Source organism: Oryzias latipes, chromosome 17 (genome assembly GCF_053564925.1).
Source record: "Oryzias latipes strain Hd-rR chromosome 17, Olatipes_Hd-rR_3.1".
Taxonomy (NCBI): Eukaryota; Metazoa; Chordata; class Actinopteri; order Beloniformes; family Adrianichthyidae; genus Oryzias; species Oryzias latipes.
In genome coordinates, this window is record NC_136253.1 from 16,656,854 (window position 1) to 16,682,213 (window position 25,360).

Sequence of the window (25,360 nt, forward strand, 5' to 3'; positions counted from 1 at the left end):
AAATGAATTGTTACCACCCTACTTTTAAACCTGTTTATATTGGGAACTGGTCCCTCTGAAACCGACCTCTAGTGGAAATTGAAAGGAACTGCAACAGATCTGATCTCTCTCTTCCCCCAATAGCAGCAGAGGACTTGTGCTATCCTGCTGGGCTCTTTCTGGTTGTGTTTTGTGTTAGTTACGGTCAAAGTGAAGCCAACGCATGATTTTTTGGTTTTTGTCATATCTACATTAGTCTGGTAAGTAGACCTGAGGAAAACTTGCAATAGGCAATATTAGTGATCAATGACGCAGTGACCATATAACTTGAGATACAGATACAAATAGCAAAACAAAAAACGATACACAAAAGCTAATACATCATTTCCATGTCATTGCAACAATTATGTTAAAATAAAAGTCAACATAACTTAAATTATGCTACAAATGGTATCTCGCATGAAAGTGTTCCATTTCGTTGATCGAATGCGTAAAGGGCTTCAATATATACTTCAAGCTACCATGGCATTGTTTCAGCAGGTGTGGAAATCTTGAAGGTAACCATTTATCGCAGTTTTTTGTGATACGTGTGTCGCACATGCTGAAACTTCGATGATGATAAATTTTTATTTATTTTGTAGGCCTACTTGGGACAAAAGTGAGTGTTTTATGGGATATATCTCTCATTCGGCCTTTATCCAACCTTCTTCCTCTCCTTTTGAGCACTCACCTGAAACTGTTCCTCTAGGGCAACATTTTCCGTGACCTCTGGATCAGAATTCCTCTATGACCTCAGCTCCATGTTGGCCAGACAAAGACGAAAAAGGTTTTATTTTATTTTTGTTGGTTTGTGTGGCACAAATGATGCATTTTCCTGCTGGGACTCTTAAATCTGGTGAAGTTTTCAGTTTGGAGTGTGAAGATCCTTTCGAGATAAGACCCTGTGTTAGAATTAAAATACTTTATTCTGGGGGCAGGGGGCATCATGTCACAACAATTTGAAAAGCACGTAAACTTATGACACACCTTGAGAACAGCATAATTGAGTCATTTTCATGCATACGCTGCGTGGTTCCTGATGAATCAGAACCCATCACATTTTAGTTTAAAGTCACAGCATCTGAAAGAAGGTCGGCTAGAACCCAAAAACAAGCCGGACCATTTGCAGCAAAACTCCAAAACCTGCCGCCATCCAAAGCTGCGTTTTTTTGTTTATGTTTCTTTTTTTTTTTAAACACGATCACAACAAACCATAATAGCTAACACGTGATAAACATTCATGCCAGAACGAATCTGTCAGAATGAAGCATGCAGTCTAAGAACCAAGTCAGAAGAAGGTCTCAGCAGAGGACTGCTTCGTCTTCATCAGGCTGTGTCGCCTTTGGTGCCATCACCATGAGAACCCTGCAGTTAAAGTCTTTGTGAAACATCTATACAACTATGGTCTTTGATGAACTTGCAGAAAACTTTGAGGTTTATGCAGGAACCCATTCAGCTTCTGATACCAAACTTTCCCATAAGTGTTTAGGTTTGAAGCTCAGCAGAGGATGGAAAATACACCATTTCTGCTCTTTGGATGCTTTTTTGTTAGAAATACAAAGTTAAAAATGAAGACGAATCTGCACAGAGAGAACAACCAAGTCAGAATGCTAGGCTAGCTCAGATTATCTCAATAGTTCTTGTTAAGGTGCACCTTTGTGATCAGAGGAGGGCTGCAGTCGCGATAAAGAACATATTAGGTCTACAGTTATGATTTAAGTTGTAGCCATGAAGCATCATCATCAAATTCTGTTAAGAACCGCCAGTCAAACACGTGCAAATGTAAATGCAGACGCTAGTTAGGAAATGCTGCTCACTCAGTCAGATGTCAAACAACTTGGGCTTTTCCTGATCTGCGTGGATCTTTTGAATAGAAAGTTGGGGTTTTCCATCATTTAGCTTCATTTAAGAAGATGGTGAAATAGTTTTGTTTTTCTTCTGGAGACAAAATGCACCCTAAAAGGAACCAGAGGAATCAAGCTGAGGTACCCGAGGAACCTCACAGTGGAACCAGAGGAACCACACTCAGCAGCCCGTGGTTCAAGCTTGAAGCCCGTTGACCCTGATTAGCTACGGTGCAAATCTACCCTGATACAGAAGAGGTGTCAGCACACTGAGCATGCTCAGTCATGCATTCTTAAACTTTGATTTAAAAAATGGAAAGAGAAAACACATCCCCCCCCCTCCCTCCCTGAAGGTAAAGTCACATGACGTAGATGCAGGAACGGGGATGCTCCTGCTGCCAAATTCAACGAGGAAGCTCCAGATGGACAAAACACAAGGAAATTTTAGGAAGGGGAGTTGTTCTGTGGATGACGGTTGGGGAGGCCCCACCTCTGCTTCCCCTGCTTTGGTGTGTAACAGGCAGGGGGTGGGTCTATCCAGAAGCGTTAATGTAGAGCTGACTCTGCAGGATGTAGTCGATGACGGGCTGACTCAGGTAGTCCACGACGTGGCCATCTCCATGCTGCAGGGCCAGTCTATGAGGGGGACAGGTAACGTCATTGGTTGGTTACTTTGCCCTCATTTTTAGATCCCAGCCTCACAGCAGAAGGTCTAACCCTCCTCCCCAGACTGTGTAAGCCCAACCCACTGCCCCATTTTGGACCAGCTGCAGGACGAGAAGCTGAGCAGCGAGTGCTGACCCATCCGTTCACAGTAAGCACACTGACTCCAGGAGCTGGACTCACCTGCTCTTGGTGGAGCTGACTATAGACATGGGGTGGTTCGTGTCATCCTTCACAACGATGATGTTCTCCTGAAGGCAAACACCAGAGCTGATATTAAGAAAAGAAGACACACGAAGGAACGTTCTGAGAGGAACAGCATCCGCGGGATCACTGGTTCTCCTACTGAAGCTGAAACTCTACTCAGCCTGAGTGCAGAAACAAGTCTAATACTTTTATGCATCTTTAAAGACCTGATGAAATAGATCTAACCACAGGCAAACCTTTAGTACCGAAAGATAAAAACCTGCATTTACACAGCACAACATTTCTGCTGAGTCAGCAGACAGGAATTGAGTGGGGACATCTATTTTAAGGACAGAGAGAAGTGCCTCTACTTTGTCTTCTAGCTCACTTTGCTTGTTGCGACAGTAAATTTCCACTAAACATGAGACGTCATATAGATGTGCAGATTCATTCTATATTGCGTCGGCCCATCAAAAACCAGTTCTGGACGTCTATAGATCGGACAAACTACGTCCACTATTTTGACGTCTAATAACGGCCTCGCTTTCAGTTTGTCTGTTTACAGAAAACCAGTTCTGGACGTCTACAGAACGTGGATATTTTTTCATGCTTTGCCGTCTAATAATAACCTAATTTCAACATCAAGTTCAGTCCAGCATTTCAAAGTCAGATTGACATTTTTATAAGACGTCATAAAGACGTGCAGATCCAGTCTATACTGCATCCGTCCCTCAAAAGCCAGTTCTGGACGTCTATAGAACCTGCATGTTTTGTCCACTGTTAGATGACAGTTTCGGTTCAAAATTAAAACGTCAGATAAGCATTTTACTTAGATGTTATAGTAATATCTAAAAACCAGGACAGGATTTGAATTTTTTATTTTTATTTCTATAACAACCAGATCTGAGCTACAGTTAACCCTTGTGAAAATGTAGTCTGAATGTTGATACTCGACATTAGCCGGACGCCAAATAAAAACATGTCGCCTGGTGTAACGTTCAGCACCCTCAACAGACAGACACCCGACATTGATGACAATGTGGAAATGCTGTCTTTACATCATAACTTTGCACAGTGGGTTGTCCCCTAAATCTAACCCTGCTGGTTCAGAGTTATCAGGCTCTTTCATTCATAGGCTTCACAGATGGCATCATCCTAGGACACGGTCAATTCTATGATGAACACAGAGTAAAGGGAGGCAAACCAGATAATCATGTTAGGTCTGAAGTTTGTTGCTTTAATTTCAGGAGGGAAAGACAGTTACTGTTGAGATCAGTTGGTAACCTCCTGTATCTGAGCGGGATACAGTTTATAGGTTTTGCATCTCTGCCATTGTACTCGCAGTAATGTGAGTTATGTAAGGTTATTGTAGGAACAGTCTTAGGTAGCAAAGGAGATGGGGCATTTCTAGCTGTTCTCCTGGAGTCTAAACCAGGTGTACCGCTGGGCTTACATGAGCAACATGAGGTGTTTCACGTTGGTTTAAGATGGAAACAGAGGAGCAATGTGGTCTTCTGCATTCCACTACCTGAGGTTAGTTGGGAAAACATTGTAAACTGCTTAATTGTTTGATGTCAACAATTTTGTTCTTGTTTTTTGTGCTTCAAGTCATCCTACTCTACTTTCAAATGTAACTAGTTCCAAGCCAACTAATAAAGTTTTGTGAGTGAAATCGTTTCTAGTTAGTTCACAGTTACTATACAACTATTGACTGTATACGAGAACTGGACTGAGTGACCCGTCACTCCTCTAATTCAGGAACTACCCACTGGAAGCCAAAATCCCATAGACTTCTGCAGGTTTCCTGGTTCGTATTAAAACACAGGTTTCCAAACAATGTAAACATTGGTGGTCATTATCTAGAGAAACCATTGAAGATGCGTGTGTGGTTAAAGTGTATTGAATTTTTAATGCCAGTGGCCTTTTATGGTTTGAGATGTAGCTCACTAATACTTCCCCTGATGAAAACAAGAAAGAACAGAAAGGAAAATGACTCCTGACACCACCAGGCAATAGAAATGGGCTGGGGAAGTGACAAACACTGAAAAAAAAGGTTTCATGGAGAAAACAACCAAAAATGCACCTTAAAGTTGCGGAGAATGGACGAGTGATTCATGATCTTCTCTGTGTCTACTCCATCACGAGGTACCACCACGATCCCAAAATCTCCCACTATCACCTCCATCTGGAAACAGAGAAAACAGAACTCTCCAGTGGCAGGAACACGCCTGAACTTTTCCTCTCACACTAATCCGTCACGAAACACGAATCTATCCGTTTCTAGGCTAACCCACACAGGGCTAAGGGGCGGGGCTACATATAATGCAGGTGGGGTTACATGACCTTGGGGTGGGGTCACATTTTGCTTACATCACTGTCCTTCCACAGACCAGGGATGCAGAAGGACTCCAGGAGGTCACTGCCACACAGAAGCAAGATGCGCAACTCTACGGTGACACACGGGCCGGAGGAAAGAGACAAGGACATCCTCAGTAAACATCTGTTTACTCAGTAAACACCACGTTTACAGGGTCAGAACCAGGTCAGACAGGTAAGGAAGGACAACCCCAACAAAGCACGGCAGGAGGCCGCTCAGCCGCCTACTCACCGATCTCTTCGTATCTCATAGTCGTTCCCAGGTTGGCGTTTTCATCTGGAACAAAAGATCTGCACTCAGTCCTTTTTCCAAAAGGACGTTTTCACAACAAACCCGTGGCCTCCATCTATGACCCGATGTGAGGAGGTGTGGAACGGCAGTGCTAACGTAGGAATTCTCTTACCAACAAAGGGAAAGCGATCCATTTGAGGTCGCACGCAGCACATCCTGCTGAGATTCTCACTGAGCTTCCCCCACACTTTCACTGGACATGAGGAAAAATCACACGGGCTTTAGTGCCAGGACAGCATATGCACCCTAAACAGTCATGAGCCGTTTTGTGAAAGTCTAATCGTAAAGAAACATTTCAAGGGTTCCCATGCAGAATTAGATATTTGGGTTTCATGCAGTGAATCATGGATTTCCTTATCCCCTTTAACACTGGAGATGTCGCCGGCACACACTAACAGAGCAATACTGTACGTGTTTGCAAGATCAACGTGAATCAGCAGATTTGGAGAAAAGTGGCTTTTTATACCGGCTTTGCACCGATATGTGACACATCACGTAGACAGAATCAGCTGATTTATGTTGACACTTCACTGCTATGTAAAGTCGGTTTCCTCTGCTTCAGGATCCGTTGTATGTAAATTGCATCAATGGTTGAAGAGTTACGGTAGTCACAAGAATGTAAACAGTGGAGCTAAAGCTCTGCTGTTTAAGGGTTAAGATCTTTTAAGTGGTTTGAAATACTCAACCTCTTTGCTTTCGAGTCAATCCCATGCACATCCCTCTAACAATGTTAAGAGTGGTCATTACTGTACTGAGTGGGAGGGAAACTAATGAATAAATGGTCTTTCTGCATGGGTGTTTACCGGCTGTAGGCTTGTGTTTCATGTTGCTGTGGTTCTGGTAGAGGGACTGGGTCTGGTTCTGTGGCTGTCCGATCACGGGGGTTGAGGATGGCGTGTTGACGTTGGACAGGATGCAGCCAGTGACTCTCTGATGAACACAAACAGATTCATGAGAGCATCTCCTCTGAGCCCTAAAGTCATCAGGGAAACCAGCCAAGTTTTTTTGGGTTTCTCCATCCTTCACATCCGCTCTATTCTTGGGCCCTTCATCATTTCTCTAGTTTTCTTTTAACTGTCTAAATTATTTGTCTAATTTCTCATCTTAATCTGCCACAAATCTTTAACATTTTGTTAAGGTCGTCTCTTCTAAAGATCCAGGTTTTCCAAACCCACCAGACTATGTGGATAATTTATGTTATCTGTACATTTAGGCCCATCCGTTCAGCTGCTTCTGTCTCGTTTCAGGAACATTTCAAGTTTACGTTCTTCTTAGTTTTCCAAATTCAGTTTCAGTTATTTATGGTTCCTTTCCTATAAAAAAAAGGGTGGAGCAACATGTCATAGCAACAGTTTAGGTCTTCTTGTTCTTCCTTTCCTTTCTTCCCTGTTGACCTACATATCAGACAGTGACGTCATGTATTGTAGGTAGCATTTTGTTAGAATTGATCCAGTATCCCAACAAGAATGTTTGGAGTTCTGACATGAACCCACATGAACCCATGGTCATGACATCATTTCTCAGAGACATAGAAGATAAGCTTTGTTTACCTGACCTTTGAAATTTATAAAAACACAAGACCTTGAGGCTCTTTTTGGGAGTTTTCAGGATGGTTGGGATATGGACGGCACATTTTGGATGTTTTAGTGATAAATGCCGAGAAGCAGGCTGTTTGGGTCATTGATTGAGGATCAGTGATTTTGCTGGTTAAAGGATGCTGAGGTTGTATGGAAAGACAGCAAAAGGACGAGGGATGTAGTGAAGAAGCCAATGAGGGAAATTTTACTGAAAGCTTGAAGTTTGGAGCTGAAACTACTGCGATCCTGCCATAGACTGTACAAATTCTGTGAAGGTCAGAGGTCATCTGTCTGTCAGAGTGCTGCCTTGCGGGGCTAATGGTGGTAACCAGAGGAAAACTGTTTTGGAAGCAAGCAAAATCAGTCCAAAAACACAAGACAGCTTCATTGAGGAGGAAAAACAAAATGGAAAGATGTTTAGACCTCATCTGACTGAGTTAAGATCTGAGTTTATAATTCCACATTTAGAATAAAACCTTTAGACAAAAATGGATCCATGAAGGAGTTCAGGGAGAAAAGACACTGCTAAGCAAAAAGAACAATAAGAAACATCTGGATTATCCGGTCTAATGAACAGATCGGACTCCAACTAACTCTTTCAGGGTCCATCTGGAGGTGGGAGTGTGGTTGTGTGGAGTTCACGAGAATGTTAAAGAGGATGAAAGTCCACCTCTGAATGGTTCAAAAACTAATTGATAGTTCTAGTTAAAGTTTGGACTCTTTAAAGATACAAGGAAGACTCACTAACTGGAATCAGTTCTTTCACTTCTTACAGCGCAATGCTATGTGCTTTCACAATCTTCTCCACAGACAAACACTCACCTTCATCAGGTCGCGGTGATGCTCCAACACACTGCAGGTGGTCTGCCAGGTGTCCTGGTAGCACTCCCAGGGGTCCACCCTGCAGAAAACAACAATCCTTCAGGAGAACATCATCCATAGCTGCTTTTAATCTATATGAAAACAATTTAGACTTTTGTTCCAGAGCGGAGAACTTATAAAGTTCTGACTGGTAACAACAACATCATGACTGGAGAAGCTTTCAATGATTCAAGGCTTTTATTATGAATTCTACAGGAAGTCCTCTGAAAGAAAACACAACCAAGCCAAATGAAATCAGAAAGTGAGTTGAACTCACCTGATCCAGTCAGAAGACTGGACGGCCAGCTGACACATGGTGAGGCGGTGTCGGCTGGACACCAGGCCCTACAGACAAACAACACAGAACCAGAATAATCACAAGACTTTTTTGTTTAGTTTCTGAGCAGCAGCAGCAGCTATCTGCAGCATCCATTATTCATGCAGAGCTTCCTGCAAGGCAAGAGCGTGCTACATCATTGGGGGTTGAGCTCCAGCAGCAACACACAAAATAAAACATGCACGCAAACACATACAAACAGCAGCAGCTGAAACGATCCAATCAGAACAATCATCACTGTTGTGTCTGGACTACAGCTCCCATCACTCGTTTGTTTTTTGTGAGCAAACACGATCGAGACCTTCTGACTGACAAATGTTGACAAATTCTGCAAAAAGTCAGACAATGGTGCTTCTACTAGAAGAACTTCAGTCTAACTTTTGGACTCATGTTGTTCATACTCACCGGTTTTCCGTATGAGTCGTGCACTGGTGAGACGATCCCTCCAATCACGATGAAGCGTCCCGTTTTGTGCAGATATTCTCTGGCTTTTTCTGCAAACAAGTCGAGGGGCATCGGCAGACAAACAAACCCAGTTAACGAAAATCCCATTTGTAAAATTCGGGATCTATTGAACCCACTTAAATAGCGGGAGTAGTTAGATAATTGTAAATTGACTATGAAAATATGAAAAAAAAATCTGACTTTATTCTTGAAAGCACTTTTTGTACTTTAGTAACCTGAAGTGCTTTACAAAATAAAAGCGTCTTTCAAACTTAAACACAAACAAGGACCCTTTATATTTAAAGAGAGATTTTAAAAATGTCCACAACACCCCAAGCCCTGCACTACCATCATAGTGAAACCTAAAATTACACATGGAAAAACTTTAAATTTGAAAAAAGAAGCAGAAAAGAAAATTTGGCTTGGTATACATGGAGTTCAAATTCATCACCATTTTATTTCAGAGAACTACGTATTTAGGTAATGATGTCACTGTCAAACTGCGGCAATATCGGAAATCATCCTACTTAGTGCGCTATATGGGACATTCTGCATTTTGTCGGAGATTCCGAATCTACAATTCCAAAATCCAGTGCCCTAGAAAATTCCCAGAAGTCTCTGTGAAAAACTACCATGCACTGATGCTCACTAGATTGACTAATACAGACCACAATGCATTACTTTTGAACAACTTGTCTTTTGAACAAGTGTATGAAATTTTATTTAAAAAAAATTGTCCAACGTTTTTCTTATCAGATCACAGTAGATTCATAAAAGGTCTTTGTAAAATGTTCCTTTTCTTTTAAAAGTCTCTACTTTGGCAAATGGGTGACGTCATATTTGGTGTTTAAAAAAACAACAACAAAGTAGTGAGTCTCCAAATCTAAAATTCACAGCACTAGATTGTCTCCTATATTAGTGGTTAAGTGGAAGTGAGGGAATTCGGACATGGTTAGTCCCAAAACTTCCATTGTGTCCTGTTGTAAACATTGATAGATGCTTGTCACTGTATCATTTTGCTTTTGTAGTGTGGAAACATATATGTCTGTAAATTAAATATAATATTGCTGTTCTCTGTTTGCACTCCATCAGAAAGGCACACCGGTTGCTTTGGACCCCTGAGCTACTCAGTGGTCTTATGTGACTTCAGGCTATACATTTTGTTAAAAAAATCCATCTATAGATATAAAAAATAAAATTATAATATATGAGGTGTAATTTATTGGATATTTAGATATAGATCGATGTCCCCTACATGTCATTGAGGGGACATTTGTGTGTCTGTGTGTGCTCTTTTCTACAGTACATGAGTTTTTCCAGTAACTTATTATTAAATAACTTTTTTTATTATTATATGGTGCTTTTGATGATGCTGTTTATGTTACTCAAAAAACCCAATAACTTAAGAAATCAGATAAAGACTGGATATTTGGTGAGCGTATTAAAAGCTTCAATAAAGACTATGTCTTTAAAACTAAGATGATCTTAGTCCAGCTATAATCTTTGGTCTGGGACTGGGCCTGAGGAATTTGTTCTGGAAAGTGTATTGATATTTTTTTAAACTTGAATCTTTTAATGTTAAGGAGGACAACTTGTTTTGTAGGTGTCTTCCTGTTTTCCAGTCAAAAGTCGGGATCAGAGTTGATGACTCATTTCTGCTTTGGTGCTGGTGTTTTTCTGTTTGGCTGCTCACGCTGATCCAAGATCTGTTCCAAAACCTTCATACCCTAACCACTCCTTATCCCACAAAAAGTGCAGGTCTTTCTAAAGTCCTGGATTGGAATTACATTTTTTTGTTTTTGAAACGGCAAATATGACGTCACCCATTTTCGGAAGTAAAAACCTAATAAATATGAACATTTTATGAAAGACTGTTCATGGATCTACTGTGTACTGATCAAGGAAATTTGGATTATTTACAGAAAATACATTTACAATCATTTTTTTCAAATGACAAATCATTCAAACACAATGCATTGTGGTCTATATTCACCAATCCAGTGAGCATTCGTAGAGTTCGTAGAACTTCAAAAACAAAAGACCATGACTTCTGCAGACCAGAACTTCAGATTGACCAGGACTTTAGCAAAGACCAGAACTTTAGCTGGATATAGACCTCGTCAGGATTATGACTTCAGCAAAGACCAGAACTGTATCATAGATCAGACCAGCATAGACCAGAACTTTATCATAGATCAGACCAACTTAGACCAGGACTTTATCATAGATTAGACCAACTTAGACCAGAACTGTATCATAGATCAGACCAACTTAGACCAGAACTTTATCATAGATCAGACCAACTTAGACCAGGACTTTATCATAGATCAGACCAACTTAGACCAGGACTTTATCATAGATCAGACCAACTTAGACCAGGACTTTATCATAGATCAGACCAACTTAGACCAGGACTTTATCATAGATCAGACCAACTTAGACCAGGACTTTATCATAGATCAGACCAACTTAGACCAGGACTTTATCATAGATCAGACCAGCATAGACCAGAACTTTATCATAGATCAGACCAACTTAGACCAGAACTTTATCATAGATCAGACCAACTTAGACCAGGACTTTATCATAGATTAGACCAACTTAGACCAGGACTTTATCATAGATTAGACCAACTTAGACCAGGACTTTATCATAGATTAGACCAACTTAGACCAGGACTTTATCATAGATCAGACCAACTTAGACCAGGACTTTATCATAGATCAGACCAACTTAGACCAGGACTTTATCATAGACTAGGAATAGCAAAGACTAGGTCTTCAGCTGGATCAGAACTAGATAAAAAAATATTATCGGAAAAAGCTTGTTGATGTGCCATAGACACAACGGGAGGACACAAGCTCCCAGCTCTGCTCAAGTCTGATGCATCCACTTGTTGACACATAGATCCGTGTACGTCTTTATTTTCCTCGTCTGAGCTGCATCTGGCTATAAACTGCACGGCTGGATAGCTCCAATATTTTACCATTTTTGGTGAGCAATATTGTAATGTTAGGTAAGGGGTGTGAGGAGCTGTAAGCTAATGAAAGAGAGTGTAAACAAATGGATGAGGGGAAATAAAGGCGGGCTTGCCCCCAACTCAAAGGTGAATTCTAAAGATGTCCTGCCACTCTGCAGAAACTATGGCCTAGAAAACAATACTGGTTTATTGATTTTGGATAAAATTCTTTCACAATAGATCAAAAGAGGATTTAAGGTGGGACTTTACCAGAAATAAACCATGACTTCATCAGTGAGCAGGATTTCAGCAAAAACAAACCAAAAGCTCCAGCTCTAAAGCAAAGCTCTCAGAAGTGTATCAGACAGAAACATCCATCACTTAGACTCAGATGTTTGTCTGCAGGTAAACAGACCTCATCTGTGTGTTCTGACTCTGTTCTGGGGTGGGGTGCGGCTTGATCAACCAACCATCGTCATGGTCATCGTCGGTATCAAACAGAAATGGGACTCGGATGGAGGCTCCCATCCTGCTCTGACTCATCAACCCTGGTGGATTCTGGGTCGGCCCGCAGAATCTCGGCAGGTCCGGATCATCGGCGCCACAGGATTGAGGCCCGGACCCCGAATCCCAGACCCAGTTCTCTGCTGGTTCTCGGCTTGAACCGAACATGTCAGGCCAAGCCTCCAGCTCATCATCGGAACCGAACCCGACCCCCCCCCACCACCACCACTCCCACCCCCGCAGCCTCACCGAACATGTGGATGTGTCCTTTGGTGATGGGGTTGAAGCTGCCGCACGAGAGCAGGATCACGTGCGTTTTACTGCTTTCCGTCATGGTTCCCGTTCGGTTCCGAGTTCCGGTCCTGGCGGGTCCGTCTTCGCCCGGAGGAGAGCAGAAAGATGCTGCGGCAGGAGGGTGGAGGGAGGGCGGGGTCGTTAAAGAGACAGGCACACGGAGGAAGGGGGCGGGGCTTGTGAGATGCCACCTTAGGGCCCCCCTCCCTCCACCCCCTGCCCCAGACTCCATTATGAGATATAATTAAAGAAACACGCGAACAAACGACATTGGTTTGTCCCAGATCTTTCTTGACGTTCTTATGGGAAGAGTTTGAACCAAATCAGGAGAAGATAACAAGCTATGACAAAGATTTTTATTAAAATGGGGTGCAGGGAAACGGGGCCTCTGAAAGCACTGGGGACCCCCTTCCCCTCCCCTCATCCATGAATCCCAGTGTGGGAATCTTCAAGTGAAAAAAAGAGCAGAGCAGCTATTTTTACCAACTGAGGATGTTCCTCTCCAGCTCAATCCACTGAGTCTCATTGTTTGATTTAAAAATACATACAAATCTAGAAAAATGTGACATTGATAATGATTGATTAGACTCCTATCAGCCCTCCCAGCACACACAGCAGGTATCCTGAATTTCTATACGCTAAACTCTTTGGTCTTTCGGGTTCCTCCGTCTGCTGCCTGTTCTCTCACTGCTGCAGAGATTTACATATCTATTCTAAAAGCAGGTGTTCCACTTTTCCTGTGCTTGTCTTTCTCTTTACTGTCTTCTCAAAGCCCAACCAGTCAATCTGAAAAACGTTTTTTAAACTATTTGATTTACTTTAACGGTTTCGTGGCACAAATCTGCCCCCCCCCCACACACATTATACTGTGGTGTGAGGAAGTTTTTGACCCTCTTCAAGATTTCTTATTTTTGCCATGTTTTCCACACTTAAATTTTTCCTATCATCAAACACATTTAAATATGAGTCAAAGACCACACAAGTAAATGTATAATGCAGTTTTCAAATGATTTTTTAGTATTACGGGAGAAGAAAAAAAAACTTTGGAGTGGCCTAGTCAAAGTCCTGACCTGATCCAATGAAATGCTGTGGCGTGACCTTAAAAAGGCAGTTCATGCTCGAAAACCCTCCAATATTGCTGAATTACAACAATGCTACAAAGATGAGCAAGCCGAAAATCCTGCACAGCGCTGTGAGAGACTCATGGCAAGTTATCGCAATCGCTTTATTGCAGTTGCTGCTGCTAAAGGCTAACTGAATGTTTGATGTAGATGGCAATCCATATTTCACACAGGGCAATAAAGGTTTTATTTATTTTTTTTTAAAAATAACTGCATTTTATTGTTAATTGTGTTGTCTTTGACTCATTTTTAAATGTGTTTGATGACAGGAAACATTTAAGTGTGAAAAACATGGAGAGAAAAAAATCTTGAAGAGGGGCAAAAACATCTTCACACCACTGCATGTATTTATATATATATATATATATATATATATATATATATATATATATATATATATATATATTCAACTGAGACATCAACAGTCGAAACAGCTCGATGCTGAACCTGTGCCTGCTCTGCTCAAGTGAATTTAAGGTAAGGCGATTTGCCTTCTGGTTTTTAAAGTCGAACAAGACAGAGAACCAACACAATTTTCTTAAGAATGTAAAAAAAACCCACTTTATTTGATTAAAAAAAATCATCATTGATAACCATTAATTACATAATTCTCTACAGAATGAACAAAGCAGATTGAAGCCCCCCTCACTCAGGATGTCTAAAACCCGTTTCTCCAGGAGTCCCCAGGGAGCCCAGGTCACCTTAAGTTGACTTTAAATTTGTGCGGTGTTACCATTGTAGCACAGACCTACATTTCTTCTATTCAGCTCAGCTGATTTCTGTCTCAGAGTACGTTGGCTTGAAGTATGACCCCCAGCCCCCCTTCCTCACCGCATGGTTACACCTGTGGTTGTGTATTATCTTAGACGGGTATGACAGCTGGTTTATTTCTGTCCGCTGTGAAGCTACACAACTCCTACTTTTTGGGCATTTCTGAATGAAACTCTTAACTTTTATGGTTGAAAAAAGGTTAAAAAATATATAATAAAATAATCCACCCCCTAGCCAGCTGGTGCAGGTGCAATGAGGTATGAACGCGGTAGAAACTCTTACTAGGAGCTTCTTCCTCAGCGAATTTCAAATAGACTAATGGATAAAAACAGGTGATGCCGTGATAAGAAATTCTTACCAGCAGGTGGTATAACACCTGGGTTTTTGTTTGTTTTGTGTAAATACTTTGTAGCTGTAAACAAAAGTACAGCATTTTTGTACATATTGGGGCCTGGGGGGGTCATTTTGGACTGTCTATCTCCATTCACTCCAGACCTGACATGTAGCAAGTACGACCCGTTACAAATCGTTTCCATTTTTTCTACAACAACAAAAAACTTTCTACTTTAGAAATCAAAAACAATAATGGCACAGAGATGGACAATTGTTCCTTTGAAATCTGGACCAGAGTACTTCAGGTTTCCAGCCTCAGCAGGGCCGCTCAGTTCTACTGCAGCATGTTTCGGATCTGCTTGGAGGTAGTCTCGTCGTTCAGGTGTTTGGTCGTGTACCTGCAGGCAGATCAGACAGAACTTTTCTAACTTTACTGTATAACACATACTTGAAGGGGCGTTCAGCAGTGTACGGACCTGAGAGCGTTCAGCAGACCCTCCACGCTGCTGGGGGCCTGCTCCCTCAAGACCCGGATGCAGCCTTTCATCTGAGGGACACAGAAAGAAGGTCAGACAAGAAGGGCTGGGAGTGGTGCCGAATCTCTGGCTATTAACGCACATCGATGTTGGACGTCTTCACGAAGGCGCCAGCTGGGTGAACGTGGTCGTACAGGATGATGACCCCCACCATCACACGCAGGCAGAACAGCACTGTCTCTTCGCTAGTGAAGCGGCTGCGATACTCCCTGCGCTCACACAGAGACACATACATGACCAAAAACACCAAAATAGAGTTCCAGAGTTGTGGTGATGCATAAACATTTGGTGATGGATTCATGAACTAATCAGGACTCACGGAGTTTCCAGCATCACTTTGCACACACAGGCCATTGTGCTCAAACAATCCGTTGTGTTTTCAATGGGTACGTCTGGATTCTGGACAATTGGGTTTAATTCACACAAAAAAAGACAAGCAATGGTTTATTTTTTTGTACTAACTTTGTAGTCAAAACTCTCACAATGACGACAGTTAAAGTTTCCAATTCACAAGAAAAATGTTTAAATGTAAAAATGCTTTAAAAATACAGACCACTGTCTAAATGGTCTTCATGAACACAACAGATAATATAATAGTGTTTAAGAGTGAGTCTTAAAAACCACACCCTGACAGAAGTGCAAGTTTAAAGAGTTAACTCAACAAACTGACTTTTCAGCATAAACCTCAGAAAGGTCTAATGTTGCTCAAAGACCCACTGTAATGATCATTGTATTTTTAGTGGGTTACATATTCTTGTAGCATTTTTCTCACAATAAAGGACATATATAAAATAATTCAAAATTAACACTTCATTTCTGAGAATTTCGTTTTTCTAATTTGGAGGAATCAGAAGCAGATAAAAAATTGTCATTTGAAAAATCTCTCAGTTTTGACATAGAAAATTAAAATGGGCTGGCCAAAGTTTCCCTGCTGCGCTCCATTCTGATGCATCCATTTGCAGACAAATAGATCCATGGACATCTTTTTTCTCGTCCGAGCTGGAATCTGGCTCAAAATTGGACAGGTGGATAGCTCAGATATTACTATTTTTTTTGCTCTGCTAATGCTAGCATGGGATTGTAAGAGGGGCTGTAAGCTAGCGGGAGAGTGTGTAGACAATTGAGCGAAGGAATATGAGTGACGGCTTTTTTCTGCACCAACAGTCCTGCCAACAACTTAAAGGCAACGAACTCTTGTCGCTCTGCAGAAACTATGTCCTAGAAAACGACACATGTTTTTTCTATTTTGGCTAAAATGGCAAAATTATAATTTAAAGCCCACTGGGAACACTTGAGGATACATAGATGATTGGAGTGGGATTCCAATACTATATTGCTTAGATCCACCTCTTGTTTTTTCAACAACAGTTGAAGTGAAGGGTTCTGTGTATTTGGGAAGGAAAACCCAAGTAGATACAAACCTAACTTTCCACAAAACCTACAGAGAGAAAAATCCCCTAAACAACCAAACTAACTGAGCTTCAAGTTTTTTGAAGATTCCCAAATACATTAGTAAAAGAAAGTTATCAGTGATCAAGTTTCACTCTGTAGATCTGCAGTTTGTAAAGAAACTTAATTTAAATCAATCCACAAGATGAAAGCAAAATGCGACCCATATTTACTTAATTATGCAGAGAAAATTAATGTTTTGATTAAACAATAACTGATTAGAAAAAAAGTCTTTTTCTCTTGGTGTGCTGGTAAAACTTTCTTACATGTGTCAGTGAAAAAGTGAATAAACCTGACGGACTCACATCTGAAACAAACTTGGAGGTGGCGTTGCTCAACGTCTTAAGCATGGGCGTGGCATTGGCATAGAAGAGGGACATGTGGTTGGCCAGCTCGTTGTTCACTTCGCCGCCTGAGTCGGACTGATATGACAGACATTACTCACCAGGGATGATCGTTTCATGCTTACCTTTATCGTAAACTGTCTTTAAAATGAGTGTGCGTGTGCTGCGCTTGTGCTCACGGGCAGATTGTTGATGCGCATGCGGCTGATGGTACGGCGGTAGTAGCTGAAGTCGTTCTGGATGGCTGGGTTGGTCATCTGTGGGAAGCAGGAGTTAAGAGGATGAGGAAGAGCAAGGATGATGCAGGAATGACTGCAGAGGGGCGACAGACCTTTAGCTCGTCAAACCGTAGAGTGAAGTGCAAGATGTGGGCAAACTGGCGGGCAAGGGCCTGCTTCTGCTCCAGCTGCTGTGTGGGCGTGGTCCCGGAGCGGGTAAGGACATCCAGCAAAGAGCGCAGGCTAGACTCTGTGGGACACACATACCTGTTCAGTTCCCGCTTTTATGAAAAAATTATCCGCTCATATTGAAGTCAGTTAAAGTCCTGTTAGCTTTTGTTCTCTGCATTTGACCCATCCCATGAATTTTGCAGACACAGCTGCGCTCAGGAACCCAGGACCAGCTGGGCCTCCTCCAGAGTCTGTTTCACCTTCTCCCAATCCAAACCCTTTATGCCGAGTGTAAAACAGGGAAGCATTGAGTCCCATTTTTTAAAGTCTTTGGCATGACTCAACTGTGGATATGAACTCATGACCTATCCAGTACCAGGGTGGACACTCTACCACAAGGCCACTGAGCTGGTACATGTAGATAACACTAGCTGTGGAATCATTCAGCTGAAGCTCTTGGAGCTCATCGGTCGGATTTATGACTGTAGAAAGGATTCTTTTGTTGCAGAAACCTCGTTTTATTGTGATAGACCTCTTAAAATAACTAACTTTGACAGCTCAGTCTTACCCAGTTTCTGCGAGAACTCATAGAAGGTTTTGAGTTTGGCCACCAGAGGAACCACAGCAGACCAAGCTTTCTCCTGAACATCCTCATCCGCCGGACTCTGGATTGCCTGAACATGCACAAACAGGACAGACAGGTGAAAGATCCATGTAAACCTGGACAGTTCAATGCTAAACCAGCAGAAGCCCCAGTTCCAGGCAGAAGGACAGTTTTTGTCTGCTGCTCCCCACTACCTGTCGTATCTCCTCTCCAGCTCCTCTGTATGCCTGCAGATCATTCAGGACCACCTGGGCCTCCTCCAGAGTCTGTTTCACTGTCTCCCAAATATCTGTTTCTGAGGGGGATGGCTGCGCATCTGTCAAAACCGAGAAGATTTGAAAGATTTCAACAAACTTGATCAACGTCTACAAAAACAGTTTTCCATTTTCTGCAAGTAAGTTAGCAAGTTTAACTAGCATCAGTAACCAAGGCACACAATTACTTCTTTTTACCACTTGTACAGGCTCTGCAGCTGTTTTAGCTTCAAGTTAGATTGGCTAATGTTTAAATGTGTTAATTTGGAATTGTGTTTCTGTGAATGAAACACAACGATTTTGGTGAAATGTATTTTCATGTGAAGATGTGAAATGTTGCTTTGAGGGATCATTTTTATCTCTGTCAGTAGAAGAGAACCTGTTTCTGCAGAAGAAGTTATCCATTCATTCCGACAACTTTTAGAGTGAACTGGAAAGGTTTAGTATCAGTAATTTGCCAGGCAGATGTGGCAAATTGACAATCCCAGTGGCTGCTGGGTGGAGATTTGCAGAGTAATGGTAGGGGTTGGGAGAGTGCCTGCAGAGATTAGGTTTTATGGTGAAGAGATATTTGATTATCTCCATATCTGACATTCAGGCCTGGATAATGGCGAGGAAATCCAGAACACAAATCTCATCTGAAGGATGTTTTAGGTCCTACTCCACTGTCTGAAAGGACACAGCTAGGGCCTTAGCATTTCTATTAACTAATCATTTATTCATTCATCTTCGAAACCCGTTTGGTCCCTTTTGGGGACAATTGGGGTTGAAGGCAGGGTACAGCCTGGACAGGTTGCCAGTCTGTCGTAGGGCCACAATCACCCATACACAATAGAGTAACCAGTTAACCTATGAAGAGTAACCAATTAACCTATGAAGCATGTTTTTGGACAGTGGGAGGAAGCCTGAGTCCCAGAGAAAACCCATGCAAACAGGCATACTCCACACAGAAAGGTCCCCCATTGGGGATTCTGTTTCAGGTTCCCCAGCCAGGGCTTGAACTGGGCCCTTCTTTCTGTGAGGCAAGAGCGCTAACCACTGTGCCACTGTGCAGCCTTCTATTAACTAACTTGAAAAAATTTGCATTGACTCTCTTATAAAGAAAATTTTTTTTTGAAGAGGTTGCAACAGAACTTTACCATGAATTATTCAAACTGGTTCAAGCTGGATTGAACTACTTTAAAAAATAGTTTCTAACTGAGTTGAACTGGTAAAGGCACCCAGACTTATTAAAAACAAAATCTGTGAAGCTTACTCTCAAAGTCCAGGAAGACATTTCCAGCATTGTTGTCGATGTCCCTGGTTAATACTTTGATCAGGTTCCCCATGCTGCAAACACAGAGCACAAAGTCAGTTTTGTTTTCTGCTGAAGGACAAAGCTGTGATTCCTCTTTTTTGAAGAAAAACCAGGAGCCTTCTCCTCACCAAACTCTGAGGGTTGGTTACCTGGTGGTTCTGAGGTTGTTTAACATGGAGTGAAAAGTAGGGGTTGAGTAACTACCCTTTTGCATGAACCAATCAGGTTTCATTGTCCTGAATGTGTGGCAAGCAGCCAAAGTATCACCTTAAAGGTGTTAGCCACAGTCCTGGAAACCAAAACACCTATTTCATACTAAATCAAACCCATCAAGCCCATCCTGCACTGTGAATACAAACCAACTGTTAAATATTTGTGGCTGTTGAGAGACACCCCTCCACAGACGACTATCTTATTGCAGTGTGTGTATGTGTGGGTGGGTGTTGGTGGTTGTGGGAGCTTGATAGATTCTAGAGCGTATTCTTTCTGGGGCAATTGACCCTGGTAAATTCTCAGATGCCAAGACTGGTCCTACGGGACAAGCCAGTATAAGAGCAGTGTGAATGTTCTTATGATAAAATTAAAACAAAATCCACTATGTCACCCAAACTGACATTACTGGGGTCCAGGTCCAGGGTTGAGGCTTGCAGGCAAGCCCAAAAAGACTTTGGGGCTTTTCCTTACTGTAGGCCCACCACTTGAAGGAAGCACCACAAGGTACACGTGTTGTTTGATTTAGGCAGCAGTCAAGGCTGGGTCCAATGACGGCCAATTCCATGGAAATGGACTCCAGCCATAAAGACTTGGCTTGTCACCTCGCTAAGTCATTGTTCTCACCTTACAAGCCAAACACCAGTACAGTATATTCAGCCTTCTTAGAGTCTCTAGAAATGTTAACAGACAATGAGTCTTGAACACCTGGGTGAAGAAAGAGGATCACCTGCGGGCAGGTTGCATTTGCTGGTGGAGGAGAATGCTGGACAGACTCGGCAGGTCCAAATGTGTTGTGAGTGTTGGTAATGTCTGGCTGAACCCACTGTCAAAAAGATCTTCCATCCCTATGGAAGTTTTAACCAGATATTGTGTGACACGGTCTCCAGGTTGTTGGGACAGCAATCCTCAAAATCAGTTGTGGCAGTCAGAAGTAAGATGCCGTCAAGTCAAAGAAGAAGTCTTATCAAGCCTATCAGGACCCCTGAGACAGCTGACACGTATTGGCAGTCTAAGCAGCATGCAGTACAAGGAGGAATTCAGGGAAGCCATGAGGAAGGGCTATTGCTCCACATCAAAGATATTTTGGTTAACCATTTGTTGCCTTGGATGGAGTCATCAGTTCTCTGTCAATGCTGTCAACAGTCCGGGTGGTGAACGGTTAACCTTGGCTAGAGACAATGTTGAGAGATAGAAGAAACAGGGTTTCCTTAAATCCACTCACTTATGCTGAGAAACTGGAGGCTTAGGAAGCAAAAGTGGGCCAGTTCACCACCCTAAATGAAGTCATCCAAGGCAGTTAAAAAGCTCCTTTGTAGCAAGGCACTGAGGGTGGATGAGGTCCGCCCTAAACATCTCAAGTTTCTGGATGATGAAGGACTGTCTTGAATGGCATACTTTAGAAACACTGTTTCATGGTCAGCAACAGTGTCTCAGAACTGGCAAACTGGGGTGGGGACGGTATTCTTCAACTATAGGGGGATCTCACGACTTACCCTCCCCAGGAGAGGAGAAAATACCATATAGTCAAATGTATGATTCAGGAAGAACAGTGCAGTTTTCATCTTAGTGTTTTGCCCCTCACTTCTTGGCGCCTAAAGGGGTTTGCCCATCCAATGTACTTGTACTTGAGCATTTGGAAAAAGTGTTTGATGTTGTCCCTCATGTTGTTTGGGAGGTACCCCAGAAATTTAATGTCTGGGGCCCCTTAAAAAGGCTTTCTTGCCTCGGTAAAACCAAACCAGCAGTATTTTTTGTATTATTGTCAGTAAGTCAAACTTGTTTCCAGTGCATGTTGGACTCTGGAAGCTCAGGAGGTTTTTTGTCACAGCTTCTGCTTACAAACTTATGGACAACACTTTTAGGACTGGGATAGAAACCATCTGCTCAGAGTTCAGAACATTTCAAAAATACTGTTTTTCTCCCGCAAAATTATTAAGAAAAGAAAGTTGTGTCCATCCAGCTCCAGCGTGTGCACCAGCAAACTCTGAAAATAAATAGTCTGGATATGGATCTTATACAAAGATCTTCTAAAAGTTGCAGGTACTGGATCTCTATCTTTAAAAAAAAAAAAAAAACGTATCTCACTGATGACAGTCATCCAGAGCTATTATCACTGTATTGGACATGAATTTATTACCGCTCCAACTTGTGGGGTCTGGTGTCCTTCAGCAGTCTGTGCTTGGGGGTGTCATTTGCCAGCACAGATTTTTCTTTCTCTGCTTAACTGAAAACACACAACTCTATTCGAAGACCAATCCCCATCCCACTTCACCACTTCCACCAGTGACACCCCAGTCTAATAACCAGTCTGGTGAAGAAAAATAACATCCATCCATATTCTAAAACCACATAATCTCTTTTGGGGTCAAGGGGGTTGCTGGAGCCTATCCCAGGTGCTATTGGGTGAAGGCAGGGTACACCCTGAACAGGTTGTCAGTTCGTCACAAAACATTTCTACAGCAAAATAGTTCAAAGACTGAAGCCCTTAGCACTCATCAAATGTACTCCTCCAATAGCTTTCCTAAGAACCTGAAGAAATTAAGATCTGTCTTTTCAAAAAGATTTATTGACTCTCTTCTTTGTTTCACCTGCTCTAATGCTTTTTTGAAATGTCCTTTTTTCAGTTTACACTAAATTAAATTATTATTGCTTATTTTTCATACTAAAGACATTTGCTTTTCTTCATTTATAAAGGATTCTTTAATAAAAAAAATTCATTTAATTTTTGATCATTTTAGTTTATCTGTGTTTGTGCGAAAATGTGCGTATTAAGTTTTAATAAGTTGATTTTTCAATTGTCACATCATTTTCTCTAGGTACACACTGGTCACCAAGTTGATTGGTCAGTTGACTGGTAAGTAAATTGGTTGTTTGGTTAATCAGTCATTTGGTGGGTCAGTCAGTTAATTGGTCAGTTAGTTATTTGATTGGTCTATTGACTAATTTGTCATCTGGTTGGATAGTCAGTTCATTGATTAATTGGTCTTTTGGCTGATTTGTCAGCTGGTTGGTTGGTTGATCAGTTAGTTGGTTGATTGATTGGGTTGTCTGTCGGTTGATTGTTTTATTAGTAGATTGATCAGTCTGTTTTTAGTTCTGTGGTGCTTCGGTGCTTCGCGCCCTTAATGCTACTCATAAGGATTTAGCCAAACAGTTTTTTTTTCTCAGACTGTCTCAATCTGCGTTGGGTTCTTTGCTACAATGAAACCAGGAGGTTGGTAAATCTTTGGGCCGGAGCGTGAGCATGAAGGGCTTGAAAGCATAAAAGAACGCAAAAACGACACTCAAAAATGAGTGGAAGAAAAGATCTGAATGTTTGTCTCAAATTGAGAAGTATGTGGCTGCAAACGGATCTGAGCAGCACCACTTTGACATAACTGAGAAAAGAGGAAGTGAGAAGTCTCTGAAAGTTTGGCCTAAATGTAAGAGACAGGAAGTGAAGCAGACTGTTGCAGACCTGGTGAGGTGCTCATGGCAGCGCTGCAGGTTTACTGCAGAAATGCAGCTGCAGCTTTTCATGGAGTTCCAGCTTCTGCGACTCAGAAGAACAGAGCCATAAACAAAAAACGACAAACTTCATGTCAGGTTTCCTCAAATGATCCAGAGAGCTGTGTTTCCTGCTTCAGTTTCAACCTAATTTGGGGGTGTAGAACAAGCTTCTTAATGTTTTCTGTTTGAGCCCATCCTCTCTGTCAGGAACAGCCACAGAGGAGGAACTTACGCCAAAAATAAAAACCTCCTGCCTTAAATGTCTGACTTAAAATGGAGTGGGCTGGATCTCTGTCAGCTCTGAAAACTGATTTTACTTTTAATCTCTCCAGTGGCCTGAGTCATAACCAGAATCTTATCATCACAAACAAAAGCTTCACTCTGATGAAAACTTCCTCAGCTGGAGCTCCACTGTGTCCAACCGAGTGAACACAGACTCTGCCTCCAACACACTGTCACCGTGGCAACCACGAATAAGCCACAGAGGTGCAGGTGTTCCTCCTGTGTGACATCATGGCAGGTACCAGAAGGCGTGGCTTAAATCGGGCGAATGCTGCTCTAGCCTCCTTAAAACTGGACACTGATAAACCACCCCAAACTGCAGTTCAGACCTGCTGGTTCCAGAATAATGATCCCAAGCAAAGTAGAAAATGTTATGGATTAAAATGAAGGTTCAGCAGTAATCCAAATCTTTATTTTCCTAACCATCCTACAGCCAATCTGACTCCATGCCTGCCTTCCCGGGCTTCTCTGGATAGCTTTGGCCATCTCAAACCCTTTAGGTGAGAATCTGGAGTAGTTGGACCTTCATTGTGTTCTGTTCTGTCTCAGAGACCTGACCTTCTTGTAATCCTCACAGAACTCCACCCTAAATCTGACAAGATTAGCAGCTTCAGACCTAATATCCTGGTTTAGATCTTCAGGCCTCGGAGGACGAGGACGATGATGAAGTTCTCCGGGACTTATTGGGCCGGATGTGTGATGTATGCAGATGTGGTGCAGATCCTGCCAACCCCGTCCACTCCAGATCAGATGTTCTGCTCATCAGCACATGGAACTCCTGACAGAACCGAGCCGTTTTGGTCCACCGGTTGAACTGTTCTGCTTCAACCTTGACGGGATGTGGATCAGGAGGGACCGCTGACTCACTCTTGCTGAGTCTTCTAGACCCGGCACCTTACACTGGGACAGACCCACTCCGCGCGCGCACCGGCGCCCCCTCCCCCTGCAGCCCGGAACTTCCCCCCTCCCTTTGCTCTCACCTTCGCTGATCGTTGACCGGTTGGTGCGGATCGATGCGTGTGCGCGCTCCGGTGTCCGCTGTGCTCCAGGTGTCTCGCGGCGGCCCGCCTCCTCTACGCGTAACGCGAGCACCAACCCGGAAAACGGCCGCGCGACGCTCGTTTGCTATAAAAGGAGTGATTTCCTCACGAGGAACTGAGCTCTCAGCCAATCAACGCGGCCGCTGCACCCTCACTCTCTGAGAGGCCGAGCAGATCTTCCATCCGCTCTCTGATCCAAATCCTGACTTCATCTGAGATGTTCTGATTCTGAATATCCAAACTTTCTACCGAAACCTTCATCTGTCAGTGAATAAAACCTTTCTTAAACACTGGGAAAAGTTAAAAGGAAGGATGAGAATACCAGGACATAGAAAGCGTATGGACAAAGATCACTGCTGCTTCAGAACCTCATCAGAACCTGTTGGGCCAAGTTAGGTTCTCATCCACTCCTTCAGGAACAATGTAGATCCACCGAGGATCATGGAGGGGCTTGTGTGATAGTTTGGGCCCTGGTCCAACGGGACAAAATGACAAAAGAAGAATCTTTTTTTTTTTTTTTAAAATCAGTTTGTCTTTTTTGACTGATAAGAAGCATGTATTTGTTTTTAAATCAGACAAATATATAGATAAAGAAATTCCTGTTTCAACCACTGACGTGCAATCTTCCTGAAAAGGTTCTGCCCTTACTTTGAAACATCACAGCTGAACACACACATCTGAATGCAACAGCAGCTCAGGAGAGCATAGAGCAGCCATGAGGTGTGATCCACAGCTGCTGAAATGCTTCAATACTTGTGAAAAGTCCTGAGCTGTCAGCGTGTAACAGCAAGCACTCACACAAGGCAGAAACGACAACTACAGAGGGTTTTTTAAACCATTATTCTCACAGGGCCGATAATCTCCAATGTCTGTCAGAGGATAT

At 42.5% G+C, this 25,360-nt stretch overlaps 2 protein-coding genes across 2 annotated transcripts; both read right to left on the bottom strand.

The window, feature by feature from the left end:
• Window positions 1-925: 925 nt before the first annotated feature.
• Window positions 926-12,501, bottom strand: nmnat2 (nicotinamide nucleotide adenylyltransferase 2). The gene is made up of 11 exons (XM_004078853.5): window positions 12,311-12,501; window positions 8,560-8,648; window positions 8,095-8,162; window positions 7,779-7,857; window positions 6,183-6,309; window positions 5,492-5,572; window positions 5,320-5,364; window positions 5,082-5,158; window positions 4,795-4,896; window positions 2,709-2,776; window positions 926-2,498 (listed from the first exon to the last, which is right to left on the bottom strand). The coding sequence occupies exons 1-11, from the start codon at window positions 12,393-12,395 to the stop codon at window positions 2,396-2,398; spliced, it is 924 nt and encodes a 307-aa protein (XP_004078901.1). The 5' UTR covers window positions 12,396-12,501; the 3' UTR covers window positions 926-2,395.
• Window positions 12,502-14,009: 1,508 nt separating this feature from the next.
• Window positions 14,010-24,555, bottom strand: fam49ba (family with sequence similarity 49 member Ba). Its single transcript, XM_004078854.5, has 11 exons — window positions 24,418-24,555; window positions 19,412-19,485; window positions 18,097-18,218; window positions 17,867-17,972; window positions 17,241-17,377; window positions 17,089-17,166; window positions 16,871-16,987; window positions 15,436-15,515; window positions 15,199-15,325; window positions 15,057-15,127; window positions 14,010-14,978 (listed from the first exon to the last, which is right to left on the bottom strand). The coding sequence occupies exons 2-11, from the start codon at window positions 19,482-19,484 to the stop codon at window positions 14,915-14,917; spliced, it is 975 nt and encodes a 324-aa protein (XP_004078902.1). The 5' UTR covers window position 19,485; window positions 24,418-24,555; the 3' UTR covers window positions 14,010-14,914.
• Window positions 24,556-25,360: the final 805 nt, after the last annotated feature.